We start from the raw sequence: 12,918 nt of genomic DNA on the forward strand, positions 1-12,918 counted from the left end.
CACCGTTTTATATAGGGTTGTCACGATTTGGATTTTTAAGTCGAAATCAATTGAAATTGCACCTCCAATCTTGAACTTCGAACTCAAAAGTAGAATTGACGATGTAGCCCCAATGTCACGTCCAGCATGTATGCCAAGACGCAAAAACATGTACGCTGCGGCGTTAACACTCCTCTAACTTTAGGCTGCAGCTAGTAAGGAAAAAAAATCAACCGACCAAATTTGAAGCCCCTCTTGCTACTCTAAAAATCACCGGTGTGTAAGTACGTGGTCGTTCATTCATGTCAATTAACACTAACTTACTGAACTTAGCAAATGAAAAGATGATTTAGTTACAGTCCAAAAATACTTTGAAGTGCATATTCTATGAACACTAACCTTGGGTCTCTCTCGGAGTGTGCTGAAACAATCAAATCATCATTCTGTGGTGTTTCATTTCACTATGTTCACATTTGGACATTTGAGCCATCTGATAGTGTTAATCTGTCCAAGCCTGTTTCTTATAGCAGGAAGAAACATTATTGCACTAAATCAGAGAAACAAAGGGACTCGAAAGATCAGTCGAGGGCCTGAACAGATCAGACAGGACAGCAACAGGGATGATTTAGATTAGACTGTTTTTTTTAAATGACATCATAGTACTATGGCCAGTTGAAAAATATTCTTAATACATTTCTGTTTACCCACAATTGGCAGATGGATCAAAAAGTTAATTTTATATCCTGACGTTCTCCTGGGAAAAGTTGTATCAGTGTAAGCAGACTGATTAATTGTAGGTATGCTTATTTCCTTTAGCCCGTCTTCCTTTCAAACGGCTCAATCCTGAACTGAAAGGGAACTTGGGAACAAAGAGAGCAAGAGGTCCCCCCACCTCATACCTTGGAAGTGGAGTTTCTGATGGAGAGAATGATACAAATGACACTTCTCCTCCACAGTGTCTTCGACCAGCCATCGTTAATGGACGTGGGCCATTAGATGGGTTTGTAATTAAAAAAAGGCAACCGCTTTTTTCTCCCTGTGTACCTGTGGCAGTAGTTGACCTAACAGAAGATTCCAATTCCTCTGACACTGTCAAGCAGAAATCAGAGGCTGTACCAGCACCCTCTTCTGCTCCCACAGATGACTGCATATTTTTAAGTGATCAGAATTCTTCACATACCATCAATTCCAACACTTCTGTGCCTGTCACGGAGGAACAGGGTGATGGCCAAGTAGAAGAAAATGACCACATGAAGAATACTGAAATGGAGGACAATATGCAAGGAGATTTTGAAAATGAATTGAGACATGAGAATGGTTTGCGGTTATCAGCTGCCTCTTCTAGTTCTCTATCAACTGTGGAGAGCTCACCAGATTCTCACAAGACTGGTCATTGCCTGCCATCATCTTCGATCACAGTAAGTAGTTTAGTAGTTAGGCCAAGGTGCAACTAATCTGGCAAAAAATCAGGTGGTTTGTTGGTAAAATGAAATGCCTCAACTCTTTACTTTGCATTATACTTTCTAAATGATGACCTGTCACTGCCAGTAGGTTCAATTTTAATGTGTAGAATTTTACATCAGCTTTGTGGGTTCAATGGAATTTTCAATTCCAAAGCTCTGAATTATTTTGGGTGCTAGGCTTATATGAATACAAATTTGGTGTCATCTCTTCTGAAATAAAGGAACCTGATGGGGATTCAGAGATGAAAAAGGTGAAAAGAAGCTCTCCTAAGGTAAGGTGGTCAAAGTAAATTCATGTGCCCTTCATTTCATCGGCTAAAATCTGCTTAAAGCGACGCCATTGATCGAATTGATATTTATACCCTTTGTAACCAATATTCAACACTATTTAGTAGATAGATAGATAGATAGATAGATAGATAGATAGATAGATAGATAGATACTTTATTGATCCCCAGGGGAAATTCAAGATGGTACACAATTTGTCAGAATTATTAAATGTGTCATGATCTACCTGATGAACAACGGATAGTGCAATATTTAGCATTTGGGGCAAGCATTGCCAATGTCAGAAACTTTGTTCTCTATATTATAAGTCATTGTAGCATCAAAATGAGTTTGAAGCCTTTATGTTAAGGTCAAAGAACTGCATTGTGTTGTTTTAAAGGATAAATCCGGCAAGTTTTCACACAGAACGGTTTTACCTAGCTCCAGTTGCTACAACCAGCAGCTAACGCAGCCAGGCAGCTACAGCACTACACTTTGGGGGCATGTCCGTGTGCTTCCATTTACATGCCCAGAGAGTGCAGCGTTTTTTTGTACTAACAGTACTCGGTGACCTCGAGAAACGGAGCTCTATGTGAAAACTCACCTGATTTTTCCTTTAAAGGTCAGTGGATTTGTAGTTGCCATTCTTTTTTTTTTTTTACATTACTGCAATGCAGATTAACAGGACTACAGATTTGGCACAAGTGTGAGGATCCCCAAATTAGTAGGCTTGGCCCTTGTACATAAATTATTTGATCCTTTGATGTCAGCTCCTCCTATCATTGTGAAGCAGATTATAGAGCTCCCTCTAGAGTCGTGATATGTATTTATATTTAACTCATAAGTAAGTAGCAAATAACTTCTCGTGACTTATCCCCCCTGTACACAATGAACATGCTTTTCTTGTGGAGGTGAAGGATTAACAGGCAAAAACTATCTCCAAAGAGCTATATCTACTGAAAAAGTAATGTTTCACGATTCTTGCGAAATTTGTCGGGCCGTCGTTCTTGAAGTTGCATGGCTGGTTTTCTCTGTAGCGACTCGCTAAGTCTATGCTGTATAGCTATGTTAGTGAACGATTCACCTATTACAAGTTAGTTTACCATCAAATTGGCTTCGTAAAGGTTATAGTAAGGTGAAAATCTTTCATTGTGTCCCTTTAATACGGAACGTGAGCTACGATTAGACCGTCGTGAAAGGTTAGTTTTACCCTACTGATGTGTTGTTAATATGCTCTCTTACAGAACCTAAAGCAGAGGGAGGAACGGGAACTACAGCGTGCTGAGAGAGAGAAACAGCGGATGGAAGCCAAAGCTGCAAATGAGAAAAAGAAGCTAGAGGCTCGTAGACTGAAGGAAGAGAAGGAGAGAGAGAGGAGGGAGAGGAAAGAAAAAGAAGAGAGGGAAAAGCGAGAAAAAAAGGAAAAAGATGAGAAGGAAAAGGCAGAAAAGTTAAGAGCAAAGGAAGAACAACGCAAGTCTAAGCAAGAGTGGGTACCTTTCATTTTTTTAATGTTTCTCTGTTCTGCATACTTGATTACATTACATTTATTCATTTGACAGACATGTTTATTCAAAGCGACTTACAGCAATAGAATAACATTTAAGCTATTAACCTTTAAGCATTTTAACTTTTAAGCTACAGTTTCAGCAGTAGAATAACATTTAAGCTACAGAGAATAACAGAGAATATAAAATGGTGATTGAGCTCATCTGTGGTTGTCTTGTTAGATTTACACACCAATCATAATTACTTGTCACAGAGTTATGCTTGTAGAAGTGATGGAATATCAGTTCTCAGTTCAGGGAGACTGAGGAAGAGCTGGTTCAAGGACCTATGTACTAAATGTTTATTAGCTTGAATAATAATAGCCTGTAATAAAAAGCATAGTCTTAACCTATAATATTTTTGTTTTATTATACCTCAGGGCAAAAGAAGAAGAAAAAAGAAAGAAGGTGGAGGAGAAACGGATGAAGGAGGAAAAGGATGTGCGTTGTGTGTGGAGTGGGATTGAAAAATCAGTAATATTTTATTTAATTGGGGCAGCCGTGTTTGACTATTTCTGAGCTGTGAAACAAATATGCTTTGTGGTTGTGAACTTATTGCAGTATCATCAGAACTATTCCACCTGTGTGTGGATGGTTAAAATGATAAAGTGCAAAATAGTTTAGGCTACAGCTGAAATATTTTCATCCCTAGATAAAAAATAAGCAAGTCTAACCACTGAATTTCTTTTCAAACTGCACCAGATTGATCCTATACCTAGAGCGGCAAAAGCCAATGTGGGCCTATTTTACCGATATATTAACTGATATATTTCCCATTTCTTATACAAACAAGAACATCTCGAGGGATGCGAATAACACACACACACACACAGATAGACAGATGTTCCTGCAATTTATAGATAGATAATGGTCAGGGATGATCAGGGTTACATCCATTGTCTGGCGTTATAATTGATTTGCCTCGGGTGTACTGTGGAGTGGGCAAGACTGTTTTTAGTGGCAGGCTAATACATACTGTTGACTTGCGCTAGCCTAGCACCTGCAAACTCTGCAACTAGAAGGACTGGAAGAAACGTGTTAAACGGTCTCCACTGATAAATATCACACTTGCTAACTTGGAAATGAGATCCTATGTAAGGCTGGATGATAAATCAATTTAATCGATTAATTTTAATTTGACATTGGTCGATTTATTTGAATGAAAATTGTTTTTCTCTTTCATTTCCACCACTGATGCGCTCCCCTTGGGCTCCTGTATTTCAGAGTGAGCTCAGCCCTCCCACCGCTTCCAATCCCAGTACCCACAACAACATGGCAGCAAACAGGGAAGAGCTCGTTCCCAGGAGAGACACAGTGTCATCAGTTGTTTGAAATTAGTTCGGTTTTGCGGAATTTACAAAGCCCCGCTGCAAAATGTGTTTAAAGGCTGTTGCTAACAAAGGTAGCAGCATGACAAATTTATTGCAGCACCTCAAACAGAAATATGCAGTCAAATGAGAGCTGCTGCTCTCTACGAAATGACCGCGGCGGCACAAACACCTGCCAAAACCACCATCGTAGAAACCTTTTCGAACTGTATCCCGTGTGATAATGCTTTCCTTAGACTATACGGAGTTTTACTGTGTGGGACACCTAGATTGCATTGACTGTAAGGCAATCCTAGCAGTTTTAAGTCTGAGTCAGTCTTTTTCCAGTCTTGATGTGACGACAATATCAAACATGTTTCAAAAAGTCTTTTAGTCTTGTCTCATGCAAGTAGTGGCGTGGGCAATATATCAAAACCATAGTGGCGTGGGCAATATATCAAAACCATAGTGAGCTCTCTTCAGCACCAAACAGGAAGGGACAAAGTGGTTACAGCCGTAGCCTATATGATTTTATTATTTAGTCTCTTAGAAATTATTAGTAGGTTATTCCAGGTGACAGAACAACTCAATGACCTGCCCGTAAATGCTTCTACGGATCTAAACACTTCACCTGCTCATTCTACGTGATCTATTTTGTTGTGACGTCCCCTATGGACAATGGAGGCAGGCATTCTCAAACTGTTTATCCTTTTTCCCTTTTTATACCCGAGTTCATACCTGGGGCCTGTACTATGAAGGGAGCTTAACCTACCCAGATGTAACCCAGGGTTACTTTGTTAAACTGGGGTTGACAAAACCTGGTTATCTTAAGTGGTGTTAATCGGTACTATGACGCTGATTATAAAGTTGATTTGTTGAGCCGGGGTTAACCTAATTGGAGTTTATGCGCGTTCACATAAAAGGGGCGGGTTGCAGCGCAAGTCACCACTTTCAATGATTACGCGATCACCTTATTTTACGTATGAGGAATGCACAATTATGACAAGTTATGAGGAATTAAAACCCACTCTACGACAAAAATCAAATATATCGGCAGTGAACAAAGCAAGGCTGTTGGCAACGTATTGCAGATCGGGTAGCCTAAATGCCTAAAAGTAAAGGTTTATTCCCACATGTTCTTCAAATATGTCTTACGGAGGATTAGTAGCTTGTGGAATGTCTGAAACGAGTTGAAATAATTAAACAGCCTATTTTGAGTTCATAGAAAGGCCTACAGATGCAACCCAATTCAGAAGTGGGCATATAGATTACAGTAATAAGGATAATTGAATGTTTAAGTAGCCCCCATTGACTGATTTAGTGTATGCCTAATCCTGTGAACATTTCAGATGCAACACCATTGCGAAACGCACATGGCAGCAGGTGAAAATGAAACACAAACATTCAGAATAGTAGGTTTATATAGTTATAGCTTGCATTAATATTTCTTAATTATGAAAACATGTAGGCCTAGCTTATAGCCTTCACATGGCTTCTGTTTTACAGCTAACAAGAAAAAGGTGTCTTTGAACACTACTGTAGGAGGAAAGGCACCAGAGTGTTTTACAGTAGCAGAAGAGTTGGCCATCGCAAATAATAGTGGAAGGCTGATTATGGAGGGGGTTGAGGGAGGCATTCGGTCGGATTCTGGTGCTGTGGAAATGTGTAGCCTTTATGTGCAGGGTACAGTAATATGACATTCAATTCAACAAGTTTGTTAAAATGGTGATTTTTATTTATTAGGCCTGCTGTAGGCTATGTCCGATTTATTTTAGGCTATTCTGTTCAGCATACTGTAGGCCTATGTCCATTTTATTTTCGGACATACAGTATTCTTGCATCACTGATGAATGTCCACGTACGGGCATTGCTATGAGACGTCTTCCTAGATCATCTGACAAAGATAATGAATTCCCTTGGCTGACAATCTATATCTTTATAGAGAATATCGTCCGGGTAGGCTATATATATTTTCTGGCGGTCTCTAAAACCCCTCGCCCTGCGAAGAGAGTCCCTCACTATTTTTGCGCTCCAATGTCGTATGGATCATCCAGGTACGCCGACATGTCTCGGGAGAAATTGTTAGTGGAGTGGTAGTACTTATAAAGGATGTGGTTAACGGAAACCTCGGGTTAACCAAGAACATAACCTGGTCGGAGCAGGTTTGAGATGCAGCAACAATTGCCATGGCAGCATACCTCGGTTAAAACCTATCCACCTTTCGTAGTACTGGTTAATCAGGAAGTTACGCCAGTTACACGTGATCAAGTTACTCTCGAAGTTACCCAGATAAGCCAGTAACCCCGCTTCGTAGTACAGGCCCCTGGTCAACCTCATAGGTTGGACAAGACTTCCAGACAACACAATTTCATGGCATGTAGTCTTTTTTCCCCCTTTTTTAATTTTGAAAATATGTTCTCTTGTTTTCAGAGGATTAAAGCAGAGAAAGCAGAGATCACACGCTTCTTGCAGAAGCCCAAGACTCAGCTTGCCCCAAAGGTTACATTTCATAGAGTTGTTTCATTGTTTTTATATATTTTGTATTAATAACAGAACAAATCTCAGACATCATCTCTCTTTCAGACGCTTGCCTCCGCTTGCGGCAAATTTGCCCCATTCGAGATCAAAGAAAACATGTGTTTGGCGCCAGTGTGTCGGGTGCAGTGCGAGAATGCAGTTTTAGAGCAACTAGACCAATACCTGGCTAAGCCAGACAGGAGCATCACTTGGTTGAAGGAATTGACGTGGCGGAAGCCACGTTGCTGTGGTCCAACGGAACCTAAACACCAAGATCCAGAAAGGTAGGACTTTGCTTAGAGCCTTACAACTTTCCCACTTTCATGTAAGTTTTGTCTGTAAAAAAAAAAACCCCTCAAGACCTTAAAATATATAATTAATAAACATTAAACTGCTGCTGTTGCAAGAAAGTTGTGAAAGCCATCTAGAAGTTAAAAGTCTAATCATTCTCCTTTTAAAGGGTTCAGTAATGTTATACCAAAAGTTCTTCTCAAGGGGAAATGTGCATACACACAACATGATTTTAAAAATGTAGTGTTAGTTAGTTAGTTGAGTTACTAGCTTTTCCTATTATTATACCTCTGCCATTGGCGTCTATAGCAGCCCATAGAACGCATGGGTAAAAAGTGCTGAAATTTGGCGGAAAGTTTTGGGACATTTTATTGACCACTCACTCATTTACGGACCTCTAAACCTAGCCGTCTTGCACCACCAATGGGTCAAACGGGTTTCAAAATGTGAAAATTGAACCGCTGATTCAGACATCCCATGATCACACTTACCAATTTACAAAACTCTATGCCCAACACTCTAGCACCACCAATGGACCTCTGCCATATTGGATTTAGTCCAAACTCTACAAAAAGTTTTAGCGGTCACAAATTTCATCCGATTTTCACGGAACTTGGAGGAGAGGATCTTTAGACCGCACAAACGATACTTATTTACTACTTCGCAGATTTTTCAATTTCAAGTTCATTTGCCAGTGAAAGCCAATCAAATATGGTGACGAAGCCGCCAAACAGGAAGTGAGCTAACGCGACGCTTTTGAGTTAACGTGACCAAACTTGATAACAATAGTCAGGACACTGTCCCAATCACTCACAGCAATTTTCCTCCATATACATTGGGGACACTAGCGCCACCACAAGTTCAATATTGGGCATGCATTGTGTATGATTCTTGACTCTTTTGTCTGATTTTCACAATTGAGGTAGCGTCTGAATCCTTGGACCATTGACCACTGGATCCATTGACCCCTATCGCGTCAATTTTCTGCCATATTCAATCTCCGCCATACTGGATTTGATCTAAACTATGAAAAGTTTCAGCGGTCACAAATTTCATCCAATTTTCACGGAACTTAGTGGAGATTATCTTCAGACCGAGACGCACAAATGATACTTGTCAGATTTTTTAATTTCAAGTTTATTTGAGTTTGAAAGCAAATCAAATATGGCGACAAAGCCGCCAAACAGGAAGTGAACTCGTATGACAGCAAGGCTTTGATGTATGAAGCAGGGATGCAAACAGCATGCTTTGCGGCGCCTCCTGCTTTTTTTTCATGTCAGTTTGGGTGACTTGTGTGAAGCATGCAAATCCGAATTTTTTAGGGGGGGGGGGGTTCAATGTGATGTGAAAGAACGTTAAATATTTTCAAAGCTGTTCAATTCTCTGCTCAATTTTGTACACACACACAACCTCAGGTTGTCCTCATCCAGCTTTAAACACGGTTGTGTTGCATTTTAAGTACCATCCGTTTGGAAAAGCCTGCACTGCACAAGTGACTGACCTACCGAAATAAGTTTTATTGCACATCTGAGAATATGGGGAAACATCCTACAGCTTAAATTATGTAAACTTCCCACAACTTCAATATTTGACAACATATCATGAATGGTACTTCAAGTATGTGTTATTTTAGATTGCTGCTGGGCTATATGTCTTGGTTCATGTTAACAATTCATTGCCATCATGGTAAAGCGCATAGCCTATCTCGCTGTTGCATCCATTACAAACAAACATGCAATGTGAACGTCTGGGATTGGGGAGAGCACTAAATGCTCTACTGAATAAGCATGAAGTCAAACCTTTAAATGAAAAACACTCTTTAATAATCAAAAAATAAACCGCCAATTAAGTAAACTTGTGACCATCAAAAATCGTTTATCGCCTGTAACTCCGTGATAACAGGACGTAACAGGAAGGCATTTGGCTGAGCAACGGAGGTCAATATGCTCAGTTTTGTCCAAATGATGTCTGTCTATCATCGTTGCACTCGGAGAAAACCGGAGTGTTTCATTCCCCCTGCGTTTCTTCTACGGCTGCAAACGGGATTCACTCGCAGTTAACCAAATATTTCTTTATTAGGGCAGGGCAGGCATATTTCTGGCTATTAAATTATTTCTAAACCAGTCTGCTAAAGTCTGTAGTGAAGTCTGTGTAGGGTCTGGGCTCCATTCTTTTTACGAGACACCCTGCTCACAAGAGACATCTGTCGGTTATTTGGGTTGTTGCAGCGTCGTTGCAGCGTCACTGGAAAAATACAAATTAACCCTTAGGGTGCCTAAAGGGTTAAATAAAAAATCCTTGATTACTAAAACTTTGCTTCTTTACAAATCTCAGCAACAGTCTGGTAGTGATGAAGGGACCACAGCCTGACCAGCAGCATCGGGGTCGGATGAAACTCCTGCAGTTCCATGAGAATTACAGGCCTGCTTACTGGGGTACCTGGAGTAAAAAGAGCACATGTATTTCTGCACGCTGCCCCTTACTGCAAGACAAGGTATGCTTCAACTCAATCACTTACAGGTAGAATAATGTTACTGTTTGACCAGATGGCCATGTTTCTCTTTTAACACAATATTCTGTTTTTTGTTCCCATGCATGGAGTGCCAAAATCACAATATTATGTTTTTAGCCTCTTTTTTTTAATTACTCTAAAACGCCTTATGTGCGATTTTGGGAACTCTATGATTAATAGAACTGATAAGCTGATGAATAGAACTGAAATAGATGACGATCGAAAACTCATGAAAACGCACAATCTGGACATTTTATCTGGACATTTTATCATAATTCGGCTTTTGATGGTTGCCACTTTGGGTCAAAACTAGGCCACATATTTTCGTGGGTTCATCACTAGTCAGTCTCGCTGGGTCACTTCCCGGAAACTTTACAGGCAACCTGTACGCATTATGCTTAGCAACCACGCATTTTCACATCAAAATATGGTGCTACAATTTTTTTACTTAAAACAGGGTTCGTACGGGTGCTTGAAATCCTTGAAAATGTTTGAATTTTAATGTTGCGTTTTCAAGGTTTGAAAAGTGCTTGCATTTCGGATAAAGTGCTTGAAAATGCTTAAAATTGTACGTGTATTTTTTTTGACACAAATAGCTATCTGACTGAATAGTTAGCTTAGCCTATTAGATCAGAAAGTCGGAGAGTTTAAAATGAAAACTTCTCCGCCATGGTCCTTGCGCCTCTGTGTGTGTGACTGATCTGCCAGTCTGTTTTCATGCGTGACAACGCCCCCCTGCTCACAGTCGGAGATGACCAACATGAAGTGAGGTTGCCGTTTTTATGACCGTTGGTTAGAAAACAGCTATTTCGGACTGCTGAACAGAAATCATGTAGGGTCATATGCATTGCTAGCTAGGTCGCCATTAAAGCTAACATATATAACATATTGAATAGGCTACTTAGCTCCAATCATTGGAAGACGATGAGAAAGTTAGGTTGAAGAGGGAGACGAAACTTTATGGTAGGCTATGTGAATGCAAAACCGCACCAGTCATGTCTCTACCATGAGGTCACCTTTCTTCAATTTTCGTTTTATTTATTAACTAAAAATAGCCGACAAGACCATTATCCCTACATCAACGCACTGTCACGCAACAAGTAGCCTAATTGTAGATACCTCTGACATGTCAAAACGAAAGTAGAGTTGACTCTGCTATCGCGGAGCTATGTCCTAACTAACGAACGCAACACAGTGTCTCACGCAGCTCAAATAAACTTCAATACCCACAAATCCATTGTCCAAAATACAGACCTGAACAAAGGCTGACTTCAAGGCCTACTCAAAATGTTATGCTGAAATTCCGTGGAGTTGCAGCTAGCTAACCTGCACTGAAAATTAGATATCAGTCTGGACCAATATAGATAGTAGCCTAGATGGTAGATAATAGTAGATATTTATATGGATATTATCTAAGCATGATATTGATTATTGGTCAGTTATTTACACAGGAAACAGGAGAAGGGAAATCAGGCAGAAAGGTGGAAATGAGGAGAAAGAGTTAGGATAAGAGAGGGAAATAATAGGCAAAGGGCCCTCACAAGTAAGTGAGAGTAAGGATGTGACATTCTGACTGTGTCAGAAGGTACAAGCGCAGCCTATGACCCTGCAATTTATAAATGCAACATTCACTACTCTGATGAGGAGAAGCAGAGCATTCTTAATTAAAGATGGAGCAGAGATCAGTATAAATATCCTCAAAACCAATTGGAGAAAAGGCTCTTTAAATATACAGGTGCATCTAAAAAAGTAGAATATTGTGGAAAGGTGTGTTGGTTTAAGTTATAAGCAAAACATGTTATAAATGATCGTGATAACCATAGAGGGCTGTAATGTAAAGGCTAAGTCTTTCATAGGCTACTTTGCTCTTTTATAAATGTACCATATGCCTAATAGGCTGTATTTCTAAGTGTGATTTATTGTATAATGTATAAATTATACAAGTGGAAAGTACATTAAAACACCTTGCATATGTGCATATGGTGTCGTTTGGCAAGAAGTTAAATTTATCCAATTATATTACAACTCTGTCATCTTCATGTCACCCAACGTCACATCTCCGCATTGCTAGCCTACTGGTTGGTAGCTCATGATGACAGATGTAGGCCTGTCTGCATGCCGTTGTAGAGACATAATCAGCCTTGACCGTCATGAAACAGCGAGCCTTAACATTAGTTTGAGTTCACATATTCAGCAAAGAATAGTTATTTGTTGAGTGCTTATTTTCTTATTTTATTTTATTTTATTTAGTTATTTAGGGCCCTATCATGACATTCTAAAGTGCATCGTCACTCGGCAGAAGTCTATTCAAATTTAGTAGGATGTCCAGTTCACATTGGGAGGGGTTTCGCTATCAAAAGTGGAGCGCATGGCGTAACAAGGTGTTCCTAGGTCTTTTAATCAGTCATATGAGTGTGTTTGGGGCGCAACATCATTTTAAACCAATGAGAATGACATCTGTCATTCCCTTTAACGGCGCAACGCGCGATATGTCAAATAAATGCATCGGTATTTTGGCATTCAACGGCGCATTTGAAGGAGGCTGCTTGCGAGACCGTATGGAATAGTCATTCTTAAACCATGCTTTACTAAAACCTAGCATAGCCTTCACGCATTTGCACTCGTCTATTATTTGAACTCATTGACAAAGTGAAACTAACTTCACCAAGGAATAAGTCAACGACAAGACAGTTATATGCAGTTACTTTCACTATTGACTGACAATGGGTTACCACCGAAAACATAGGCTGGAAAAAGCAACACTTACCCTAATATTGCTCAAATAACTGAATGAAACAACATTTATCCTGCAGAGGAGTTGCTTATATCTCGTGACAGTGCGTCTTCAGCTGTGCTCCATACGTGTCTCTCGCCTCTCCCCTGGAAAGTGCTGGAAAAGCTTGAAAATTGACCTTGAAAGTGCTTGAATTTGATCTTGGAATAGGGGTGCGAACCCTGTTAAAACTACGCAAAACGAGCAGACATCCAACTTCTCCGGAAAGCTCCTTGAGCATGTGAATCTCCCGCTAATCTAT

At 40.0% G+C, this 12,918-nt stretch overlaps 1 protein-coding gene across 2 annotated transcripts in view; it reads left to right on the forward strand.

Annotated features, from left to right (window-relative positions):
- The window catches only part of chaf1a (chromatin assembly factor 1, subunit A (p150)), a 52,805-nt gene that overhangs the window by 17,898 nt on the left and 21,989 nt on the right, over positions 1-12,918 (forward strand). For both annotated transcript variants that reach the window (XM_042056158.1, XM_042056159.1), the window contains 7 exons: positions 796-1,397; positions 1,664-1,714; positions 2,954-3,198; positions 3,637-3,697; positions 6,994-7,062; positions 7,147-7,364; positions 9,706-9,865. In XM_042056158.1, the coding sequence (XP_041912092.1) occupies positions 796-1,397; positions 1,664-1,714; positions 2,954-3,198; positions 3,637-3,697; positions 6,994-7,062; positions 7,147-7,364; positions 9,706-9,865 (1,406 nt within the window). The remainder of the gene's footprint in view (positions 1-795; positions 1,398-1,663; positions 1,715-2,953; positions 3,199-3,636; positions 3,698-6,993; positions 7,063-7,146; positions 7,365-9,705; positions 9,866-12,918) is intronic.

The sequence above is a fragment of the Alosa sapidissima genome, chromosome 12, assembly GCF_018492685.1.
Source record: "Alosa sapidissima isolate fAloSap1 chromosome 12, fAloSap1.pri, whole genome shotgun sequence".
Taxonomy (NCBI): Eukaryota; Metazoa; Chordata; class Actinopteri; order Clupeiformes; family Clupeidae; genus Alosa; species Alosa sapidissima.